This window comes from Orycteropus afer, unplaced genomic scaffold (assembly GCF_000298275.1).
Source record: "Orycteropus afer afer isolate SDZICR_OR568_19922 unplaced genomic scaffold, OryAfe1.0 scaffold00585, whole genome shotgun sequence".
NCBI classification, from domain to species: domain Eukaryota; kingdom Metazoa; phylum Chordata; class Mammalia; order Tubulidentata; family Orycteropodidae; genus Orycteropus; species Orycteropus afer.
In genome coordinates this window covers 275213-299920 of record NW_006922172.1, presented here as the reverse complement: position 1 = coordinate 299920, position 24708 = coordinate 275213, and the positions used below count along the sequence as shown (strand labels likewise).

At 40.0% G+C, this 24708-nt stretch overlaps 1 protein-coding gene across 1 annotated transcript in view; it reads left to right on the top strand.

The window, feature by feature from the left end:
• MTR (5-methyltetrahydrofolate-homocysteine methyltransferase) overlaps positions 1 to 24708 on the top strand; it is a 251989-nt gene that overhangs the window by 76480 nt on the left and 150801 nt on the right. Inside the window, exons 6-7 of the mRNA XM_007956235.1 lie at positions 12417 to 12476; positions 14754 to 14848. Coding sequence (XP_007954426.1) covers positions 12417 to 12476; positions 14754 to 14848 — 155 coding nt within the window. The remainder of the gene's footprint in view (positions 1 to 12416; positions 12477 to 14753; positions 14849 to 24708) is intronic.

Here is a 24708-nt window from a genome sequence, read left to right as displayed (position 1 = left end):
TATATCCTTCCCTTCAAGGCTTAGGGATCCAAGATTATCTTCTGTGTCTGTGTTAATTGGTTTCCCTTTTCTTTGTTGAAGAGGGTCTGTACAGTCTTTCTGCCTAGTCCGCCATCTTGTGAGAACCTCCATGATCAGGATTCTTCTATGGAATCTGACCAAAATGATCATAATGATAGGTGGATATCATTCAGTTCTTCTGGTATCCTGGTAAAGGAAGCATTACTTTTATTTCTAAGTCCAACGTGGAGACAGTAAGTCACACATTCCGTATCTTCCTTCTATTCATTTTTTTTTTTTTTCCTACAGTGTATGCGCTTTTTTATTTATTTTTATTTTAAAGTGTTCCTTCCCTCCCCTCCCACCACTGGTAACCAACAAAGAAAGTTTCCTTCCATATATAAACCTTTCCTTGACTTTTTACAATAATGAACTAATACAGTGTTTGTTCTTCTGTAATTGATTTATTTCACTCAGCAATAATGTCCTCCAAATTCATCCACATTTTGCATTGTTTTGCAGATCCTGCATTATTCTTTAGTCCTGTATAGTATTCCATTGTGTGTATGTTCCATAGTTTGATTATTCATTCTTCTGTTCATGGCCACGTAGGTTTTTTCCTTCTCTTTGCTATTGTAAACAATGCTGTGATGAACATGAGTGTGCATATATATCTGTTCTTTTCCTAGGTCTCACTTCTTTAGTAATGGGAATGCTGGATCCAATGGTCTTTCTAATTCCAAACTTTTGAAGGAATCACCATATTGCTTTCCACAGTGGTTGATTCATTTTACAATTCCACCAGCAGTGTATGAGAGCCCCAGTCTCTCCACATCATTGAGAGAATTTGTTGTTTTCTGTTTTGTTGAGCTTTGCTGTTAGTGCTATGGCAAGATGGTATCTCATTGTTTTGATTTGCATCTCTCTGATAGCTAATGATCGTGAGCATTTCTTCATGTGTTTGTTGGCTGCATGAATATCCTCTTTGGTGAAGTGTCTATTCATGTCTTCTGTCCATTTTTTAATTGGATTGTTTATCTTTTTGTTACTGAGGTGTTGGAGTTTTCTATAAATTTTACAGATATGTCAGATGTGTCGCTGAATATTTTTTCTCAGTCTGTAGGTTCTCTTTTTATTATTTTGGAGAAGTATGGAAGCACACAAAAATTTAATTTTTAGATAAACCATTCATCTAGTTTATCTTCTGCTGTTTGTACATTTCAGGTTATGCTTGACAGTCTATTTATGCTATCAATTAGGGCTCTTAAATTTGCCCCTATTTTTTTCTTGAGGAACTTTATAGTTTCAGTTTTCACATTTAAGTCTTTGATCCATCGGGAGTTAGTTTTTGTGTATGGTGTGTGGTACAGATCTTGTTTCATCTTTCTGCAAGTAGATATCCAGTTTTTCCAGCACCATTTGTTAAAGAGACCATCTCTTCCCCATTTAATGGATTTCAGGCCTTTGTAAAAAAATTAGCTAATTGGATCTGTTTCTGAGTTCTTAATTCTGTTCCACTGGTCTATGTGTCTGTCATTGTACCAATGCCAGGCTGTTTTGACTATTATGACTGTATACTAAGTTTTAAGATTTGGCAGTGTGAAACCTCCTACTTGGTTCTTCTTCTTCAGTAGTGCTTTGCTTATCTAAGATCTCTTTCCTTTCCATATAAAATTAGTGATTAGTTTTTCCATATACTTGAAGAATGTTAATGACATCTGGATTGGGATTGCATTGAATGTATAGATTACTCTGGATAGTATAGACATTTTCACAATGTTCAGTCTTCTATCTATGAGCATGGTATGTTCTTCCATTCATGTAGATCTCTTACGGTTACTTGAAGTAGTATTTTGTCGTTTTCTTTCTGTCCCTAGTGAGATTTATTCCCAAGTATTTTATTTTTTGTGGTAGCTATTGTAAATGGTATTGATTTCCTTATTTTCTTTTCAGCAATCTCTTTGCTGGTGTAGCGGAATCCAACTAATTTTTGTATGTTGATCTCGTATCCTGCCCCTATTGTAAATTATTTCCAGAAGTTTTTTTTGCTGCATCTTGGGGGTTTTCTATATGTAGGGTCATGTGATCTGCAAATAGAGATAGCTTTATCTCCTCTTTTCCAATTTGGATGCCCAATTCACTTTCTTGCCTTTTTGTCCTGGCTTGGATTTCCAATACAATGTTGAATAGAAGTGGTGATAGAAAGGGCATCCTTGTCTGATTCCTGTTTGCAAGGGTAATTGTGTCAGTCTCTCTTCCTTGAGAATAATGTTGGTTATTGGTTTTGCATATATGCCCTTTATTATGTTGAAGAATTTCCCTTCTATTCCTATTTTTCTAAGAGTTTTAATCAGGAATGGGTGTTGGATTTTATCAAATGCTTTTTCTTCATTGATTGATACACTCACGTGGTTCTTTGCCTTTTATTTCTGTGATGGATGGTGTTGCTTGCTTTTCTAATGTTGAACCATACTTGCATGCATAGTATGAACCTCAGTTGGTCATCATGGGTTTTTTTTTGGTAATGTTGGAATCTGTTGGCTAGGATTTTGTTGAAGATTTTTGCATCTATATTCACGAGGTATGTTTGTCTGTAGTTTTCCTTTTTGGTGATGTCTTTGCCTGGTTTTGGTATCAAGGTTATTATACTTGCTTCATAAAATGAATTTGGGAGGATTCCATCCTTTTTTGTGTCTGGCATAGTTTGAGTAGGATTGGTGTCAGTTTTCTGATAGGTTGGTAGAATTCTCCAATGAAACCATCTGGGTCAGGGCTTTTTTGTTGGTAATTTTTTTTATGACATGTTCAATTTCTTGTTTTGTTATGGGTCTGTTAAACTTTTCTACCTCAGTATATGTTAGTTTGGGTAAGTAGTATGTTTCTAGAAATCTGTCCATTTCTTCCAGAATTTCAAACTTTTTGGAGTATAGGTCTTCATGTTGTTGTTAAGTGCCGTCGAGTCAGCCCCGGCTCATAGCGACCCCTCCTTGGATTTCTCAGGCAGTATCACTATGCAAGTAGATTGTTAAACCTTCCTTCCAAGGAGTGGCTGGTGGGTTTGAACTGCCAGCCTTTTGGTTAGCAGTCAAGTGCCTTAGGCACTCCACTACCAGAGCTCCCATAGTTCTTCATAGTATCCTGGTATTATCCTTTTAATATCTGTTAGTTCTGTTGTGACATCACCCAATTCATTTCTCATTTGTGTTATTTGTATTCTTTTGCATTATTAAATTTGCCAGTGGTTTGTCAATTTTATTGATCTTAAAAAAAAAAAAACACCAAAAAACTTAATAGCCTTGTTGATTTTTTTTGCATTGCCTTTTTATTTTCTGTTTCATTCAATTCTGCTAGAATCTTTATAATTTCTTCTGGTGCTGCTCTTCTTCTAACTGTTGGAAATGTTGGGTTAAGGTATTGATTCTGGCTCTTTATTCTTTTTTGTTGTTTACACTTATTGGTATAAATTTTCCTCTCGTCTCTGTTTTTGCTGTGTCCCAAAGATTTTGGTATGTTGTATTTTCATTCTCATTTGATTCAAGGAATTTTTTAATTTCATTGTTTATTTCTTCTGTTACCCAGTCATTTTCAAGGAGGGTGTTATTCAGTTTCCGTGTGTTTGCTCTTTTTCCATTCCTTTTCCTATTGTTGATTTCTAATTTTATAGCATTGTGATCTGAGAAGATGCTTTGCAATGTGTCAGTGTTTTTAAATTTATTAAGTCTTGCTTTGTGATCTAACATATGGACTATGCCGGAGAATGATCCATGTGTACTGGAAAAGAATGTACATTGTGCTGTTTTTAGGTGAAGTGCTCTGTAGATGTCTATAAGGTCAAGTTGGTGGATTGTATCGTTTAGTTCTTCTGCATCTTTGTTGAGTTTCTTTCCAGTTGTTCCGTCTTTGATGGAAAGTGGTGTATTAAAGTCTCCTACAATGACTGTGGAATCATTTATTTTTCTTTTCAATTCTGTTAAAGTCTGCTTTTTTATTTTGGTGGTCTTTCATTGGGTTCATAGATATTTGTTATTGTTATGTCTTCTTTTTTAGTTGTTGCTTTAATCATTATTTAATGCTCTTCTTTGTCTATTATTTTGTTTTTTGTCTTAAAGTCATTTTTGTCAGAAATTAATATTACCACTCCTGCTCATTTTATGGTTGCCATTTGCTGGATAGATCTTTTTTCAGCCTTAAATTTTTAGTGTTTTTGTCTTTGTCTGTAAGATATGTCTCTTATAAATGGCATATTGATGAGTTATGTTTCCTTATACAGTCTGCAACTAATTCTTCATTTCTTGAGTGGTGTGTTTTAATTCACTAATTTTCAGTGTAATTATCAACAAGTAAGAATTTGTTGTTGTCATTTTTTTTGTGTGTGTGTAATGTTTATGATTCCTTTGCTCCATAAAATTTTCTGTGCTGAGCTCATTTTGTTTATGAGTCGTGTTATTACTTCCTTTGTTGCTATTATTTTAGTATGTGATAAATATTTTTGCTTGTCCTCTTTTTTATTTTGATGTGAACATTTATTATTTTTCTTTGATGTTACCCTGTGATTTACAGTTTTCTTCCCAAGTTTAGAACAGTCTATTCTATTTTGGGGAGTTCTGGTGGCGTAGTGTCCAAGGCATTTGACTGCTAACCAGAAGGCTGGCGGTTCAAATCCACCAGCCACTCCTTGGAAGGAAGGTTGGGCAATTTACTTCCATAGAGATACAACCTTGGAAATCCAAGGAGGGGCTGCTATAAGTCAGATCCGATTTGACAGCAGTGAGTTTGGTTTTGATTTTGGTTCTATCTTGAAATTTTCTTGACTTCCTCACCATTTAGAAGCTCTTTTAACTGCACAATTTTTTCTCTCTTTTTGGTTTGTAGTTGTCCTCATTTGCAAATTGATATCTCTGATTCCCTGTTTACAGTCTTGTAATCTTATTTTTGGATACTTCCATATTTGGATTGGGTTTCTGGGTTATGTCATTGTGTGTGTTAATCATCGGTTTTTGTTTGCTGTTGTTGGTTCTCTGTCCAAAGGACTCTCTTTAGCATCTCTTGTAAGTTTGGTCTGGTTTTAACAATTCCCTTAATTTTTGCTTATCTGGAAATATCCTAATTACACCATCATAGTGAGGGACAGTTTTGCTGGGTATATAATTCTTGGTTCGACATTTTTTCTTTCAGAGTTTTAGATATACCATCCCGTTGCCTTCTTGCTTGCATGGTTTCTGCTGAGAAATCAGAGCTTAGTCTTATTGGTTGCCCTTTTTAGGTAACTTACTGTTTTTCCATCCTGCTTTCAGGATTCTTTCTTTGTCTTCGGTTTTGGTGAGTTTGATGATACGTGTTGATGATTTTCTTTTGGCGTCTATACTGTTTGAGGTTTGTTAGACTTCGTTTTTTTGGGGGGTGGTTAAAGAGAAGTTTTAATTCTGCGCTCCTGGGAGAGGTTTATAGGCCCCGAAAAGGGGCCCGGGCAAGGTTCACGGGTCCCTGAGAGGGGCCAGAGAAGTCGCGCTGCCCAGGTGAAAGAAAGGATTTTTTATAGTGATTTTCTTCTTGGTTCTTAGAGGACTGGATTGAGAGCAGGGTATGTGTTACAGGAACCAATAAGGTAAAAGCACCTTATTTGCATGGGGGCAGGAAGCAGAGTTGAAGCACTTCATTAGCATAGTTGGCAGGAAATAGTTGAGTGTTTTGTAAGCCAAGTTGATGTGCTGGGGTTTAGTATAGGGTGTGGTCAGCCACTCCTTTGCTTGACCAGTTCTTGTAATTCTTTCTTGCTTAATCCTTTATACCCGCTTGGCCTGCCCTGTTCCTGCCTGACATTCCAGACTTTTTTGGTGATAAAAAGGGCGAAGTTATCATTCTGGCTGCTTCCTGCTGAACAGGTTCGGAGTGGGGTTAAAGGCTGGTGTTAGTGGGAATTGGGTCGGTTGGCAGGCGGGTATATGGGTGTAGAAGTAGTTGGTTAGCAGTGACTCTTGACATTTCTTTAAGCTCGTTTTGGAGGATTCTAAAGAGGCAAGGGGCAAAAAGAAAAAGGAGACTTATTAGTATAAGAGGTCCTGTAAGGGTTAATTACCAGGCTGTTAGTGGTGATTGGAGCCATTCAAATGGTGAGGTTTCTGTTCGCTGTCTATTACGTAGTTCCTCGCTCAGCCAAGTCGATGTATTGATGTTTTGTTCCACCAGAACGTATTCGTTGATATAATAGCAGCATTCTTCTTTAAGAATGCTGTTAATAGGACCTCTGTTAATAGGTCTAGGCTCATCGATTCTGTAAAGTAACTGGGGTTAAAGAAGTTAGTTGCCGCTGGAGGGAGGCTAGGGAATCTGCATTGGTTTCAAGTGTTACCTCCAGATGAGTTTGGAAATCTTGGGCAGATATTATACTGTGACCCAAGGCTCCACCTGCTATTCCTCCTGCTGTAAAAGTGGAGGTTAAACTGAGGCCCACCATGATAGGTAGAAAATCAGCTCTTTTGGTTCTGGTTCCATGTAATAGCCAGGAAAATTCAGATACCCCATATAGAGTGAGTTGGGGTACTATTGTTACTGGAAAGCAGGGGCCTGGAGTGATGGAGTTTAAACATTTAGTTAAAGTTCCATTACACCAAAAGTAAGTGCCAGGTGCTGCAGAGGTGTAGGTCATAATAAAGATGTTTTGTGAGCAGAAACTGTGCCTCAGGGGGGTAGATAAGGTGTTGGTGGTAATGTGTCTGGTTAAGGGTTTCGGGTTCCCAAAGAGGCACTTGTAGTGGAGAAGTGGTGCAGGAAGGATTCGGTGTGGGTGTCGGTGATGGTTGAGTGGAATTAATGGGTACAGCTACAAGTAAAGGTCACAGAAGAGAGGCACAAAGGAAACAGTGGGAAATATTGGGTAAAGTATGAGAATGGTTAAGAAAGAATAAAGTATGTTGAATAATTTGTACCTGTGAAGGCACCGGGACCTTCTGAGGTCTTTCTAGAATTTGTTCTTGCAGGGTTTGCTGGATAAGAGATTTTAATCCCTGTTGTTGTGTCAGAGAGATGGGAAATTAGGGTCTTGAGGGAAAATGAGAAGGATTCTTTAAATGGATAATAACAGGTGAATGGTGGGTAGCAATACTAGGAGTAGAGATGTCCCATACAATGGGATTTACTAAATCAGGAGGTAAAGGAGGGTTTGGTGTGGATGCTGGAGTAGAAATTAATGGTAATAAAAGTGTTGCTGAGGGGTCTTATGTCCAATGTAGGGTGACTCCTAGTTTAAAAAGAAGGTCTCTTCCCAAAAGTGTGGTGGGGCAGGTAGGCATTACTAGAAATGAGTGTGTAATAATTCTGTTGTCTGTGAGGCAGGTAACACGACCTGTTACCTGGGATTTGGAGGGGTGTCTGTCAACTCCTATCACTGAGACTGGGGAGGGGTATAAGTGTCCCGGGAAGGAAGGTGAAACAGAATAGGTAGCTCCCGTATTGACCAAGAAGGATGTCAACTTAACTGCTACTTTGAGTGCTACCCTGGGCTCAGCGAGAGTGATTGGAGTTGACGAGTCAGGTCTCCTTCAGTTTTCAGCTGCCAGACCCAGGACAGTCAACGGCGGGTCAGGGATTGGAGGAGTTGGCCCCCCGTGTCTTGGCACGGAGGGACAGTCACTTTTCCAATGTCCCATTTCACCGCTCGCCGGATAAAGTCTGGAACGTTGTCATGGGTGCGGGCAGTGTTTGGCCCAGTGGCCTTCCTTACCGCATCTGAAGCAGGATCCAGTTGGTAGGTTTTCTAGCTGGTCAAGTAGGTGCCGGCCTCAGGGCTGCCACTAAGGCTTGGGCTTGCAAATTGGCCTTCTGGTGAGTGCGGGATTCCCAATCTGCCTCAGCCTATTCCTCCCAGTATTAAAGACTTTAAAAACCATATTCACCAGGTCTCGGATGGGAGTCTCGGGGGCGTCCTCTGCCTTTTTCAGTTTCCTTCTAATATCAGGAGCAAATTGCGTGATAAAGTGAGTAGCTAAAACAGTAGCTTCTGCTGCCGAGGTTGGGTCTAAGCGAGTATATTGTGTAAGGGCCTCATTGAGGTGATTAAGAAAAGTTGTTGGGTTTTCATTAGGGAATTGAGTAATCTCCCGCAGTTTATCGAAGTTAACAGCTTTATGTGAGACAGCCTGTAGGCCTGCTAGAAGGCACTGGAGCATGTTGTCTCTATGGGTGTGATCAGGGTGCCCAGATTGGGTATTTAGTTGGTACCGGCTTCTGGACCCACTGGCATGGTAGAGTCAGTTAAGTGAGTTTGATTGGCATGTTCCCGAGCAGCCCCAAGAACACGTTCCCTTTTGTCAGAATTTAAAGTGGAAGAGAGAATGACATAAATGTCATGCCAAGTTAAGTCATAGGCTTGAGAGAGGTAACGAAATTCCTTAATGTAGGTGGTGGGATTGTGAGAAAGGGAACCAGACGTTTTTCAGTCTGAGATAAGTTGGTGAAGGAGAAAGGAATATGGACACGGACAACACCTTCAAAGTCAGCCACTTCACGTAAGGGACAGAGAAGGGGCTGTTGAGAACAGGTGTGGCTGCTCACTGGGAAGGGTAAAAAAGGACTCTGCGGAAGTGGTGTCCAAAGATGTTAATGAAGACGAAGGTGGGGGTGACGGAGAGGGTGCAGTGGGGTTAACAGAAGGTGGAGATGAAAGTGTCTGTCCTTAATAAGGGGGTGGTCTGTGAGGTGGGGATGAAAGAGATTCAGGTGGGTCAGAAAAAGAGGAAGTCGGGTGTTCTGGTGGATGGGTTTCATAAAAGATTCTTAACCTAGATGGACTGAGGCTAATACCATAATCCCTTTGGAAAATTTTTGATCATGTATTCTAACACAGTACATTTACTGGGGGTACCTCCCATAGTGACAGTGGCGCACACAAAAGACAAGTCCCGAGGACCTTTCTGATGCCTGGTTGCCCGCCCTTCTTACGAAGGTTTCAGTGGGTCTTTGGCTAAGGTGTCTCCATATAAACCCCGGAGCGGAGGGCTAAGCCACACCATTAGGCCATTCCAACCTCACATGGAATGCAACTTCGGGCCCTTTCAAATTCTGCAACTTTTCGTCTTGGAACTTCACATATATAATTCACACTAAACAGTCACACAGACAGACACCAACCCCAACAAAACTGAATGTGAACTCTCTACTAGAGCTGCTAGAGGAACTCGAACCCTCTACCCTACGTAACCCGGCCAAGGGGGACTCGAACCCCCGAAGAGGCTGAAGGGAACTCTAACCCCAAGGATTTTAGGCTAGGGAAAGAGGGGTTGAGGAGTCTTTAGAGGGGGTGTGAGGAGGTTTGAATAGGAGTTTAGTGAGTTAGGAGAATTTGGGTGGCATTGCAAGTAAAGCAGAGAGAGAGAGACGGGAGCACAGGTAAAACAAAGTTTGGATGTAGGGAACCTCCGGCCATTTGCCTATGAGGTGACAGAAATGATCAGGATCAGTGAGGATGTTAAAATCGAAAGTTCCTTGCTCAGGCCATCGAGAATTATTATTGGGGCCAAACAGTATTGCAATAGAAAATTAGGTGTTTGGAACGTAAGTCCTGAGCCAGCCCCAGGGCGCGGAGATTGAGTAGGAGATACCCCAGAGGAGTAGTTGAGTCTGGTTTGGAGTTCTGGTTACCCATGATCCCTTAAGTCCCGAAGGAAAGATTCTGTCAAAGGACCAGCATCCCAGCCGCTTTTGGCAGAATCTTGGAACCAGAGACTGGAAGAAAACAGTGGATGTCTCTGCTGTAGTCTTCAGTCTGGAACGGCTGTGCCATGGAAAGACAGGGAACCCAGGGTGTCCCCAGGGTACCTCATCCTTTGGAGTGGAAGAGACTCTGACGTGAGCTCACGGTTTGTGGACAGAGGCTCTGGAAGTAGAACTGGGACTTGGGATCTAGGTGCGCAGGGTTGGGAAATTAGCCAAAATGGGAAACTTGCCTGTGTTGGATGATGACGGCTGGAGGTTCCTGGTCCATGAAAAGGAGGAAGAAAGGGAGAAGGGTGGGGTGCAGCACTCTGTTCCAGCAGAGATTACTTGCACCACACTTCCCCTTTCTGGCCAAGGCACCAGATGTAAGGTCGCAATAAGGAGAAGAGGACGCACAAAAGTGGGGTTAAAAAGAAGTTTTTAGTCTATGCTCCCGGGAGAGGTTTATGGGTCCCCGAGAGGGGCCCAGGCGAGGTTCATAGGTCCCTGAGAGGAGCCAGAGAAATCACCGGTTTGTTAGACTTCTTGAATGGATATATTCTTGTCTTTCATCATCAAGGAAATTGTCTTCCATCAAATCTTCAACAATTTCTCTGTGGTTTTTTTCTCTTTCTTTCTGTTCAGGAATTCCAGGTGTACGTTGGTTTGTCCTTTTGATGGTTTCCCACATGAACCTGAGGCTTTCTTCATTTTGTTTTGGTCTTTTTTCTGATTGATCCCTTTCCAAAGAAGTATTGAGGTATTTTTCTTCAATCTCACTTACTCTGTCTTCCATTTTTTCAATTCTACTCCTTTGCCCAGTCAATGTATTATTTGTTTCTGAAAATTCAGTATTAATCTTCTGGATTTCTATCTGTAGATTTTGTATCATTTCTAATTTTTCCTTTGTTTTGTGATTTTGTTCTTATATTGTCTTCTGAAATTGTTCTTTGGTTTTGTCTGTGTTTTCTTCAATTTTGTCAGTGTTTTCCTTGATCTGTCTGTGAATCTGTTGAAGGTACCTAAATATAATTATTTTGAATTCCTTTTCAGGGAGTTCCAATGCTGCTTATTACTCTGGGATGTGTTCTGCATCTGTATCCTGGACCCTTGTTTCTCCTGCTTTATCTTGCTACATTGTGTGGACTCTGATGGTCTGTTGTCTCTGTGACATTGTGGTGTTTTGTATATTAGAGTGATTCACCCAAGATTTTTGTTTTCCTTGGATGTATGTGAATAAGCAGGGTACTGTGCTCTATTTGCTAGTTGGCAACACTTATGTACTCACCACCTGTCTTCTTTCTAGTTGTCAACCGCCCATATGTCCATGCTGCCCTTGGCAAGTGGAGCCTATTCTCAGGTCCCTGGAATCTGAATGAGAATGCTGTCGGTTTAAATATCCAAAATGACCACCACTTGTAGACATTCAGATTGGCTGCGCCCTGCAGACAGACAGAAGTCCACAGCTCAATTTGTTTCCTTCTTTGCTGTTTCCCTTTTTAGTCATCAGCCACCAGCTCAGTCGTCCATGCACCCCTTTGGGAATATGGCTGATTTTTAGGTTAGTTCTAGGTCCTAACACCACTTGGAAGTATTCAGGCTCTCTGTCCCATCAGGATAGCTGACAGTCTATAGCTCCATTTTTCTCCTTATTCATTGTTTTCATTCATTTCATTTCATTCTTCTACTAATTGGTGTTTAATCCATTTCTGTATACTTCATCTCAAAGCTCAGGACTCTAGGCTTATCTTCTCTATCTGTGTCAGTTGGTTTCTCTTTTCTTTGTTGAAGGGGGTCTGTGTAGTTTGTCTGCCTATTTTGCTATCTTATTCTGCTAAGCAGTCCCTCCTGGTTATTCTTACCTGATTATTTTCCGTGACATTTTAGAATCAATTTGTCCCACTATAAAAACATAAATTCTGAAACTGATGATTTAGTAGCTTTCCAAGAAAAAAAATCCACCCTTACAATGATTATAATAATTACACATTAATTATAGGTTGTTGCATTCTGATTTCAGAAAATTAGTTGTATCACTGTGTACATCTTAGAATGAAGAAGTAAAACAATGAAAAGGAAGAGAAGATGTGTTACCTAGAATTTAATAAAACATGGGTGACCACCCCAGACTAACATGGGATTCGTACCTGTACAACCCAATCTGAGCTCATATTCTCTTTTCCATTGACATAATATTGTTGGTTCTCATACGTTCTATCTATGTATATGGATGCGGAAGGCATGGACATTCCTACTGTTTTAATTGAGAGAAGAAAGAATGTTGTTGTTATGTGCTGTTGAGTCGGGACCTGACTCATAGCGAAGGCAGTATCACTTCGGAAGTAGATTGCCCCATCTTCCTTCTGAGGAGTGGCTGGTGGGTTTGAGCCACCAGCCTTCTGGTTAGCAGTCAAGTGCCTTAGGCACTAAGTTACCAGAGCTCCTGAAGAAAGAATAGCTCTTCAGTTTTTCCAAGGAGGAAATAGTAGTTCATAGATGAACTTTCAGTCAGTATCTGTTTTGTTTTCATACACTGTTATACTTGAGAAAGAGCTGTTGGGATTGTGCATTCTAGAGAAGACATGTTTCTCCTTCACTGAAAGCTTTTATGTGTGTCTTATCTGAAGAGTTCTCACTTGGAAAAGAGAACATTCTGATTAAGCAGTTAAACTGACCTTGAATGCAATCTCTTAGAAATAAAGATGTTTTTCCTTTTTTCCTGACAGGCAGCCTTGTTTGCACTCCAGAAACTCTTTGAAGAAAAGTATGTTCCCCAGCCTATCTTTGTAAGTTCTAAAAAATTTACTTTTGAAAAAATGAATTTAGTTTTTTACTAATATTATTTTGAGGGTCCTCCCCCCTTTACATGGTAGAACTATTAATAGTACCCTCTAGGAAGGACCTTCTTTAACTTTCTCTGTTTACCTTTCTCTCACCTGCATTTCTAGACCAATAGCTGTGTACTCTATGGAAATGTCAAGAAAATGAATCTAGAAGTAGTTTGTATCAGGTAGGCTGTTAAAAAGAAGCCCTATTGGATTTAATTGACTGAAGTCACTTGCTCTCCGTAAGGTCCAAGGAGAGGTGAACTTTCGTGCTCACTGCAAGGTACCCAACACTGTAGAAGACGCTAGCAGGTTGCCAGTTTATTAGTCATTTGTTGTTATGTGCCACTGAGTTAATTCTGACTCATAATGTCTCTATAAGACACAGTAGGACTGCCACATAGGGTTTACTAGATAGTAATCTTTATGGAAACAGATGAGAGTCATAAGATTTCTTGGTGAGAATAGAATGGAATCAGCACAAAGATGTTAGATGAACTGGATGTTTAACAGCAGGAGGCTAGGGTAACCTGAGGTTTCTGGGATAGACTTATCCAGTGGGACTGGATGTTTGAATTTCAAAGTGTGTGTTTGGTGATTGCTTTTGCCTCAGTGACTTTCCCTGTTTTCTGTTTCTATGCCTTGCTAACCTGTTGGCCCCAGATGGCTTTGCGTTTGTCTATCCTGACCATAAATGTGCTCTGGTGGCATAGTGGATAAGGCATTTGGCTGCTAATAGGAAGGTCAGCAGTTCAAACCCACCAGCTGCACTGTGGGAGGAAGATGAGGCAATCTACTTCCATAAAGATTTACAGTCTTGGAAACCCAGTGGGTGTCGTTATGAGTTGGAATCAACTCAGTGGCTCTGGGTTTGGTTTTATGAGCCCTGATGGCATGGTGGTTAAGCACTTGGCTGCTAACTTCAAGGTTAGCAGTTTGAACCCAGCTGTCACTCTGTGGGATAAAGATGTTGCAGTCTGCTTCTGTAAAGATTACAGCCTTAGAAACCCAATAGGGAAGTTCTACCCTGTTCTGTAGGGCTGCTGTGAGTTGGAATTGACTCAAATCAAGGGTTTGGTTTATCCTGACCAAGTGTTGCCTGTGATGTTGAGTAGTATAGTTCTCTTATAAGAGAATGAAGGAAATCAGCTTACTTGATTTTTGTTGTCTTTTTGACTGTATTCCTTTTTTTAAAAAAATTGTGATTTGGGTAAAAGTTTACAGAGCAAATTCATCTTCCATATAGCAGTTCACATACACTTTGCTCATGACATTGACTGTAATCTCCCACAGTGTAGCCGCTCTCCTCCTACTTCCTTCCCATAGCCACCTCTTCCCTGTGTCGTTCTCTCCCTTGTACTCCTGCCTCCCCAGCTGTCTCCCTGTGCATATTCAGCCCTTCTATTTTCCCAGGACTTTTCTCTCCAAGGAGTATCTACCTTATGTAAATGTTAAGCTCATATGCCTATCTTTTATTTGGCTGGAAGCCACAAGAATGGGTTTAATTCCAGACCTGAAGGGCAGCTAGGGGCCTTAGTCTCAGGAGTTCCACCAGGTTTTATCAACCAGCAAACCTGGTCCCTTTCTTTTTCTGTGATTTTGAGTATTGTTTCACATTGATCTCCCACACTATCCAGGATCTTCTACCATGCACCATTCTAATTCTTCTGGTCTCATAGTCATATAGACTGAGGATTGCATGGTGTACCAGTTGCTTGGACTAATTGTTTCCATCGTCTTTGGTTTTCTTCAGGAGCTCTGTTGGTATAGTGCCTAAAGCATTTTGAGTGCTAACCAGAAGGCTGGTGGTTCAAAGCTACCAGCCACTTCTCAGAAGGAAGATTGGGCAATCTACTTCCATAGAGATAACGCCTCAGAAACCCAAAGAGGGGTTGCTATGAGTTGCATTGAATTGTCAGCAGTGAGGGTTTTTTTTCTTTCCTTCGGTCTTTGGTTTTCTTCATTCTTATTTGCTCTGGCTGAGGAGAGACCCATCATTGCATGTAGATGGCTGCTTGCAAGCTTTTAAGATCACAGTTTCCACTTGTCAAAGTAGAATGTGGAACAATGTTTGTGTAGCATGTTATATCAGTTGAGCTTGATGGCCCCTGCAACCATGGTCCCGAGCCCATGATCCCTCTGGGTAGCTGGCTGGGGCCATGAAGTGACTACAACCTTGTATAATTGTATTTTTAACTGGACTTTATATTGTTGACACACTTTACTTTGTTAATTTAGATTTCAGGAACAATTGTTGATAAAAGCGGGCGGACTCTTTCTGGACAGACAGGCGAGGCATTTGTCATCAGTGTATCTCATGCAGTTCCACTCTGGTGAGTCTGTTTCTCTCCTTGACTCAGTTTCTTTTGGGAGATCTTTTCTGATGCCTATAAATTATGACAATAATCTCTGGGTGATGCAAATGGTTAAGCACTCTACTGTTAGCCAAAAATTGTAGGCTCGAAAAACAGAACTTGTTGTTTTTGGCAATCTGTTTCCAATAGGTAGCAGCCTGGAATACAGGTTCTATTCTGTGCACATAGGGTCATGATGCATCAGAATCAACTCTACAGCATTTTACAAGTAATGACGTAAAATGTAACATAGATACAATTGGATGTTTTTTGATTGCCAAGAGGATATTATTACTGCATATTCCCACCATACCATTTCCACAGTATTTTGGCTTTCTTTTAAGTGTACTCAGATTTTTACCGAAGACCACTGCCTAAGTGGGTCTCCTTTTTTTTTTTGTTAATAATATTTTATTGTGTTTCTGGTGTAGGTTTACAGAGTAGTTAAATTCTCATTCAGTAGTTCCTACACAAGTTGTGCAATGACATTGGTTACATTCTTCACAATATGTGAACATTTTCATTATTTCTTTTCTAGTTGCTCTGTTTCTAAGTGGATCATTTTTAGGGACTTTGAATGTTCCCCTGCTACGCAAATGGTTTACCTTTGTGTTTAATTGGTGTCCTTGTCATTTAAAACAGTGCTTTATAGGTAGTACTTCAAAGCTGTTACCAGCCATTTCCACTTATAGGACAGTCTTGTGCAAAGATTCTCCCTTTCCCATTTATGGGGCAACCAGAAGCCACCTACTTTGAGATAAAGCCAGAATCTAAACCTCAGAATTTAATCTGAAAAATTACTTTTTCTTGCGTTTCTCTTGTAACTGTTCCCATATTTTTTGTTTTAATGTTTTTAATATAAAAATATTTTAAATTACATATATGACTACAGTGGAAGCTCCAAGAGGATATGCCATTTTTATCCTGTGCTTTTTCATTTGGCCAGCTCCTTTTTAGCCTTTAAGACTCATCTTAATTATCTTTTAGGAAACTTTCCCTCTCTTCATCAGCCTAAGTTCTTTCACCAAGAACTCTGTTTACTTCTGTTACAGCATTTGCTTTAAAAAGCTTTATTGTTTTGTTAAGTACCATTGAGTATTCTACAGCAGATAGCGACCCCATGCATAGGAGAATGGAACACTGTCCAGTCCTGTGCCAGCCTCACGATCCTTGCTTTACCTGAACCCGTTGTTGCAGCTACTGTATGAATCCATGTTGTTGACAGCCTTCCCCTTTTTCGTTGACCCTCCACTTTACTGAGCATGATATTCTTCTTCAGGGAATGGTTCCTCCTGACAACATGACCAAAGTAGGTGAGATGAAGTCTGGCCATTCTCATTTCCAAGGAGCATTCCAGCTGCACTTCTTCCAGGATAGACCTGTTAGTCTTTTTAGCAGTCCATGATACTCTTAGCATTCTTCTCCAACATCAAAACTCAAAGTCATCAACTCTTTCTCAATCTTCCTTGTTCATTGTCCAGCTCTCACATGTGTAAGAGGCAATTGAAAATACCATGACTTGGGTTAGGTGCACCTTAGTCTTCAAGGAGACTTCTTTGCTCTTCGCCACTTGAAAGAGGTCTTTCAGATTTGCCCAGTGCAACACGTTGTCTGACGTGTTCACTGCTGCTTCCATTGGTGTTGATTGTAGAACCAAAAAATGCGAAGTCCTTAACAGCTTCAGTCTTTTCTCTCTCCGTCGTGAAGCTATTTATTGAACCAGTTTTGAGGATTTTTGCTTTCTTTATATTGAAGTGTAACCCATATTGTAGATTGTGGTCTTTAATCTTCATCAGTAAGTGCTTCAAATCATCCTCACTTTCAGCAAGTGAAGTTGTGTTGTCTGTCTGTTGCATGTTGTTAGTGCGTCTTCCTCCAATCCTGATGCCACGCTCTTTTTCATGTAGTCCAACTTCTCAGATTATTTGCTCAGTATACAGATTGAATAAGTGTGGTGAAAGGATACAACCCTGACATACACCCTTCCTGATTTTAAACCATGCAGTGTCCCCTTTTTCTGTTTAAATGACAGCCTCCTGAACTATGTACAGGTTCCTCATGAGTACAATCAAATGTTCTAGAATTCCCATTGTTGTCAATGTTACCCATAATTTGTTATGATCCATACAATCAAATGCTTTTGCATAGTCAATAAAGCACAAGTAAACATCTTTCTGGTATTTTTTGCTTTCAGCCAAGATTCATCTGACATCAGCAATATTATCTTCGTTACACATCCTGTTCTGGATCCAGCTTATATTTCTGGAAGCTCTCTGTCAATATACTGCTGCAACCATTTTTTAATTATCTTCAGTAAGATAGTATTTGCATGTGATATTAATGATGTTGTTAGATAATTTCCATATTCTGTGGAATTACCTTTCTTTGGAATGGCTACAAATAATGGATCCCTTCCAGTGAGTTGGCCAGGTAGCTGTCTTACAAATCTTTTGGCATAGCTAAGTGAGTGCCTCCATTTGTTGAAACATTTCAGTGGGTATTCCGTCAATTCCTGGAGCCTTGTTCTTTGCCAGTTCTTTCAGTGCAGCCTGGACTTCTTCCTTCAGTACCATTGGTTCTTGATCATATGCCACCTCCTGTAATTCTTTTTGGTACAGTGACTCTATGTATTCCTTCCATCATCTTTTGATGTTTTCTGCATCATTCAATATTTTGCCCATAGAATCTTTCAGTATTACAACTTGAGGCTTGAATTTTTTCTTAAGTTCTTTCAGCTTGAGAAATGCTGAGCATGTTCTTGCCTTTTGGTTTTCTAACTCCAGGTCTTTGCACATTTCATTATAATAATTGGCTTTGTCTTCTCAATCTGCTCTTTGAAATCTCCTGTTCAGTTCCTTTATCTTGTCATTTCTTCCATTTGCTTTAGCTACTCTCTACTCAAGGGCAAGTTTCAGAGTCTCTTCTGACATCTGTTTCGGTTTTTTCTTCCTTTCTCATCTTTTTAATGACCTCTTGCTTTCTTCATGGATAATGTTCTTGATGTCATTCCACAATTCCTCTGGTTTTCAGTCACTGGTGTTCAGTGCATCAAATCTGTTCTTTAGATGGTCTCTAAATTCAGGAGGGATATTATCAAGGTCATATTTTGGCTCTTGTGGACTTGTTTTGATTGTGCTCAGCTTCAATTTGAACTTGCATGTGAGCAGTTGATGGTCTGTTCCACAATCAGCTCCTGGCCTTGTTTTGGCTGAAGGTATTGAACTTTTCCATCGCCTCTTTCCACAGATGTAGTCTATCTGATTCCTGTGTAGTTTATCAGGCAAAATACATGTGTATAGCCATTGTTTATGTTCTTAAAAAAAGGTATTTTCAGTGAATAAGGTGTTGGTCTTGCAAAATGCTGTCATTCGATCTCCTGCATCATTTCTATCACCAAGGCTGTATTTTCCAAACACCTGTGATTCTTCTTTGTTCCCAACTTTTGCATTCCAGTCACCAGTGATAATGAACATATCTTGATTGCATGTTTGTCAATTTCAGACTGCAGAAGTTGGTACAAATCGTCAGTTTCCTCATCTTTGGCTTTGGTGGTTGGTGTGTCGAGTTGAATAATAGTATTGTTAACTGGTCTTCTTTACAGGCGTATGGATATTATTCAGTCATTGACAGCATTGTACGTTAGGGCAGAACTTGCAACACTCTTTGTGATAATGAATGTGACCATTCCTCTTCAAGTTGCCATTCCCGGCATAGTGGAACATATGGTTGTCTGATTCAGAATGGCTCAAACCCGTCCATTTCAGCTCACTAATCCCTAGGATATTGATCTTTATGTGTTCCATTTTATTTTTGATAACTTTCAGTTTTACTAGATTCATACTTCTTACATTCCATGTTCTGATTATTAGTGGATGTTTGCAGCCATTTATACTCATTTTGACTCTTGCCATATTATCCAGTGGAGGTTTTGAAAGCTTTACTCCATCTATATCATTAAGGTCATCTCTCCTCTGAGGAGTCAGCTCTTCCACAGTCATATTTTTAGTACCTTTCGACTTGGTGGGCTTATCTTCCGGGACTATGTCGGACAGTGTTTCAGGGCTATTCATAAAGTTTTCCAGTAATATATCAGGCAGTGTCTCACTGGTATTTATAAGGTTTTCACTGGCCATTTGCTTGACAAGTAGAGGACTTCTTTCTTCTGAGTCTGTCTTAGTCTGGAAGCTCCGCTGAAACCTGTCTACCCTGGGTAACTCTGCTGGCATTTTACAACACCAGTGGCATAGCCTCCAGCCTCACAGCAATATGCAGGCCACCATAGGAGGACAAATGGACAGACCAGTTTGTCTCCCTTAATTGTTCCTAACCATTCTCCTCAGTCCCGAGCCATGTGTCTGCCTATCCGGGGCCTGGCCTTAAATAATAATAATAAAAAAAAGTATAGTATTGAACATTTATTGAAAGTTTGCTATACGATGGTTAGTTCCAAATCCTTTAAATTAATTATTTCTTTTAATTTTATCACCACCACCTTGAGGTTAATACTCCTATTAGCATTCTCATTTAATGATTAGGAAACAGACTCAGAAGGTTGTGACTTGCCCAAGGTCAAGTAAGTAGTGGGTCTAGGGGTACAAGCTTACTATTGACCACTGTGTTATACCACATTTTCTCAATTATGTGCTCTTCTTTTTTACTTTTTAATGTTTCTAATTCCAGGGTGTATCTTATAGTTGATATGGTATGGTAGTGTGAGTTCATAAAAGCTGTTTTGTTATTATTTATTAATTCAGAGTACATTGTTATGTAATAGGTGGCTCCTGATAAATAAAAAAATAATTATTCGACTGGGTTGATGTGGTTGTTAAGTTTGTGTGTCACCTTGGTTGGCCTGGTTGAGTGGTTGGGCATCTGGATGTAGTTATTCCCCATGGTAAGATTGATACTTAACTCCATGGGGGAATGTATTGGAACAGCTGAGTAGCTACTTTAGCGATGTGGTCTGCTTCCTGTATTTAAGAAGCAGCTTTGGGAATGGTCTCCAGTTTATAGCACGCTTGCACCCTGCATATAGCCATGTCTTTTTCAGCAGCCTGTCATGCTCTGCCGATCTTGGGACTTCCAGTGGACTAGAATTAATGGCCTGCTGTATGGTTTGGTAACGTTGGGACTGTGCCATTTTATTTGTCGACCTTGGGCTTGTTAGCTTAAACAGCCAGTAGCTCCCTGAGTGAAGTGATGCCTCTAGCTTCAGTGGGCCCAGGAGCAAGAGGCAGAGCTGAAGTCCAAGGTCGAGGGACTTTCACACAGCCCCTGGAGCTTGGCACTTTGAACGCAGACTTACAGCCTCCTGAACTGTAAAAAAATCAACTCCTGTTTGTTAAGGCTATCCCATTTGTGGTATATACCTGTCAGAGTGGCACTAGATAACTAAAACAGTTGAATTGTTTCCTCAGCAGCTTATGAGCTTTTCCAGAGCAGTGTCTTCGTGTCTTTATTTCTCTAGTGCTTTAAAGAGGTACTGGCACGTTAATAGGGGTTCAGTAAATGTGTAACAGAAAAACTGAAGGCATGAAAGTGATGAATCTCAGAAGTCAAATTCAATTTTTTTAAGCCTTTCTTCACACATTTTGCATACCCCCTTTCATTTTTTTCCCTCTCCTCCCCACCCATTTGGTTAGTCTTTATTTGTTAGCTGGTTAGAACCTTTCGATATTAGGTGAAAAACCTCTAGATGGGTGGGAGGGATATCCCAGGCTCCCTCCCATGTCTCTAGTTTGCTGGAAGTCTCAACAGATGCCCTCAGAAGGAAGATACTATCCCTGTGCCACTACTCAATTTAAGGAACCCAAGGATGAGATTTTTTTGTGTGTGATTTGGGTGAAAATTTACAAAGCAAATTCACTTTCCATACAGCAGTTCACCTACACTTTGTCTCATGACATTGACCACAATTCACCACAGTGCAACAGCTCCCCTCCCACTTCTTCCCGACAGTCACCTTTTCCCTGTGTCCATCCCTCTGTGTACTCCTGCCTCCTGACTTGTCTCCCTGTACATAAACAGCCCTTCATTCTCCCTTGATTGTTCTCTCCAAGGAGTGTATTTACCCCAGGTAAATGTTCAGCTCCTATGCCTGTCTTTTGCTTGGCTGGAAGCCACAGGTGTGGGTTCAATTCCAGACCTGAAGAGCAGCTAGGGGACATAGTCTCAGTGGTTCCACCAGGCTCTATCAGACCAGCAAACCTGGCCCCCCACCTTTCTTTTTTCCTCCAAATGATTTTGAGTTTTGTTCCACATTGTTCTCCCTCTCTATGCAGGGTCTCCTACATAGATCTCCCTCCGAGTGGATGACAGTGGTAGCAAGCCAGCGTCCATCTAGTTCTTCTGGTCTCACAGTTGTATAGGCTGCAGATCGCATGGTGTACCAATCACTAGGACTAATTGTTTCCGTGAATCTTTGGTTTTCTTCATTCTTCTTTGCTCTGGATGATAAGAGACCCATTGTTGCATCTAGATGGCTGCTTGCAAGCTTTTAAGATCCCAGTCGCTACTCGCCTCAGTAGGAGGTAGAACAATGTTTTGTGTAGAATGTAATGCCAATTGAGCTTGATTTCCCCTGTGACTATGGTCCCGAGACCACAGGTTGAACTACTCGGTCCCTCTGGGTAGCTGGCTGCAAATGGATCTCCAGTTTTGCCAGCACCATTTATTAAACAAACATTCTCTTCCCCTTTTAATGGATTTTGGTTCTTTGTCAAAGATCAGCTGACCATAGGTCGATGGATCTATTTTTGAGTCCTCAGTTCTGTTCCATTGATCTATGTGTCTGTCATTATACCAATACCAGGCAGTTTTGACTACTGTGGCTTTATTGTAGGTTTTGAGATCCGGCAGCGTGAGACCTCCTTCTTTGTTTTTCTTCTTCAGTAGTGCTTTGCTTCTCTGAGGTCTCTTTCCTTTCCATATAAAGTTAGTGATTGGTTTTTCCGTATCCTTAAATATGTTGATGGGGTCTGGATTGGGATTGCATTGAATGTATAGATAGCTTTGGTTAGAATTGACATTTTCACAATGTTCAATCTTCTATCCACAAGTATGGTATGTTCTTCCATTTATATAGATCTCTTATGGTTTCTTAAAGTAGTTTTTTATAGTTTTCTTTGTACAGGTCCTTTGTGTCCCTGGTAAGATTTATTCCCACGTATTTTATTTTTTTTGGTATCTATTGTAAATGGTATTGATTTCCTTATTTCTTCTTCAGCAATCTCTTATCTGGTATAGAGGAATCCAACTGATTTTTGGATGTTGATCTTATATCCTGCTACGATGCTAAATCTCTCAATTAGTTCTAGTAGATTTTTGACTGAGTCTCTTGGGTTTTCTAGGTATAGGATCATATCATCAGCAAATAGGGAAAGTTTGACTTCTTCCTTCCCAATTTGGATGCCTTTGATTTCCTTTTCTTGCTATATGACCCTGACTAGGACTTCCAGTACAGTGTAGAATAGAAGTGGTAATAGTGGGCATCCTTGTCTGGTTCCTGTTCTCAAGAGGAATGGTTTCAGTCTCTCTCCATTGAGTATAATGTTGGCTGTTGGTTTTGCATGTTGTTGTTGTTGTTATGTGGCCTCAAGTCGGACCCCACTCATAGCGACCCCTCCTTGGGTTTCTGAGGCAGTATCACTACCAAAGTTGATTGTCCCATCTTCCTTCTGAGGAATGGCTGGTGGGTTTGAACTGCCAGCCTTCTGGTTAGTAATCAAGTACCTTAGGCACTATGCTACAAGAGCACAGATGCCCTTTATTGTGTTGAAGGATATCCCTTCTATTCCTATTTTGCTGAGAGTTTTGACCAGTAATGGGTGTTGGATTTTATCAAATGCCTTTTGTGCATCAGTTGATATGATCATGTGGTTCTTTTTCTTTGTTTTATTTATGTGGTGGATGACATTGATTGTTTTTCTCATGTTGAACCATCCCTGCATACCTGCTAAGAGCCCCACTTGGTCATAATGAATGATTTTCTTGATATGTTGTTGGAGTCTTTTGGCTAGGATTTTGTTGAAGATTTTTGTGTCTATATTCATGAGGGATATTGGTTTGTAGTTTTCCTTTTGAGTGATGTCTTTGACTGGTTTTGGTATCAGGGTTATGCTTGCTTCAAAAAATGAGTTAGGGAGAATTCCGAAGGATGAGATTTTATTGAGGTTCTAAATAATTTGTTTTCCTACTTTACAGTGAACATGTAGGTAATTTTGTCCTGCGGTCTACTCAGTGGTTAATTTTTTTTAAAATCCCTCCTAAAATCTTTTCTATAAGTTCTACTTCAACTGCAGCAAAGAGAGAATATATGTGGGTTCTTTCGTGTTATGAATCTTACAGATTGAAGAGACACATGGAGGGCAGCCCAGGAATTGGAGGGTTTTATCAGATACTGTTTATGTTGTTCCCTGTTAAGAAGCCTTGGGTGGTTCCTATCTAGTTTTCCTCAGTTACTACTAACAATTGATCCTAGTGGAGAAGTCTAGTTAAAAAAAATAATAATATAATTACAAATGCACAAATGGTATATGAAAAAATGAATTGTTAAGAAACAATTGGTTACTGATTTGTGATTGTCACTAAATGTAATTGTGTTAAGAACAATAGGACAAAACCTTTATATCATTATTACTGTTTTTAATTAATCAAACATTTGTTTAGAAAGGAACTCTAGTGGCATAGTGGATATTGCATTTCGTTGCTAACCAGAAGGTCAGTGGTTCAAAACCCACCAGCTGGTCTGCAGAAGGAGGATGGTGCAGTTTACTTCTGTAAAGATTTATAGCATTGGAAACTCAACAGGCTTTGTGTGATTTGATGGTAGTGAAGTTTTTTTTTTTTTTTTTTTTTTATGTGTACCCTGGAATATAATACAGATCAAGCCAGAAGAATGCATAAGTAAGTTACAATGTGAGTTGCTCAGTGCTATACAGAAGTATAAATTATAATCTTGTACATAGGTGCCACCTGTGGAATCCAGGGAAGGCTTTATAGGAGGTGACACTTGAGCTAGGTTATTTATTTGTTTATTATTATTATTAAAAAAAATCTTTGTGATTTAGGTTAAAGTTTACAGAGCAAATTCAGTTTCCATACAGCAGTTCATACACATTTTGTTTCATGACACTGACTGCAATTCCCCACAGTGTAACAGCTTTCTTCCCACTTCTAACCTGTAGTTACCTCTTTCCTATGTCTTTGTTTCCTATGCATTCTTGACCCTGGAGCTATCTCCCTGTGTAGACACTGCCCTTCTGTTCTCCAATGGTGAGCTAGCTTTTTAAAATACAAGTTAAGACTTTGCTAAGTAAAGAAAAGCAGGATGGATTTATCAGAGTGATGTAATACTGTTATAAGAAATATATAGTTTATAAACATTTGTATATATAATATTTAATTTGTACTTTATTATAACCCCAAGGGCTAATTGGACATTATTTTCCTCATTCAACAGGTGAGGAACTGATGTCACCTGATTTTTAAGGAGATGAGTTAGGATTGGAACAAATTTAGAGAAAAGACTAGAATCATTTCTAATTATAATGCTTTAAAAATTTTCAGTTTTTATTTATTTATTTATTTATTTGTGATTTGGGTGAAGATTTACGGAGCAAATTCACTTTTCATACAGCAGTTCACATACACTTTGTCTCATGACGTTTACCCCAAACAACAGCTCTCCACCCACCTCCTCCCCACAGTTACCTCTTCCCAGTGTTCATCCTTCTATGGGCTCCTGCCCCCTGAGCTGTCTCCCTGTGCATGAGCAGCCCTTCTTTCTCCCATGATTGTTCTCTCCAAGGAGTTTATCTACTTGAGGTAAATGTTCAACT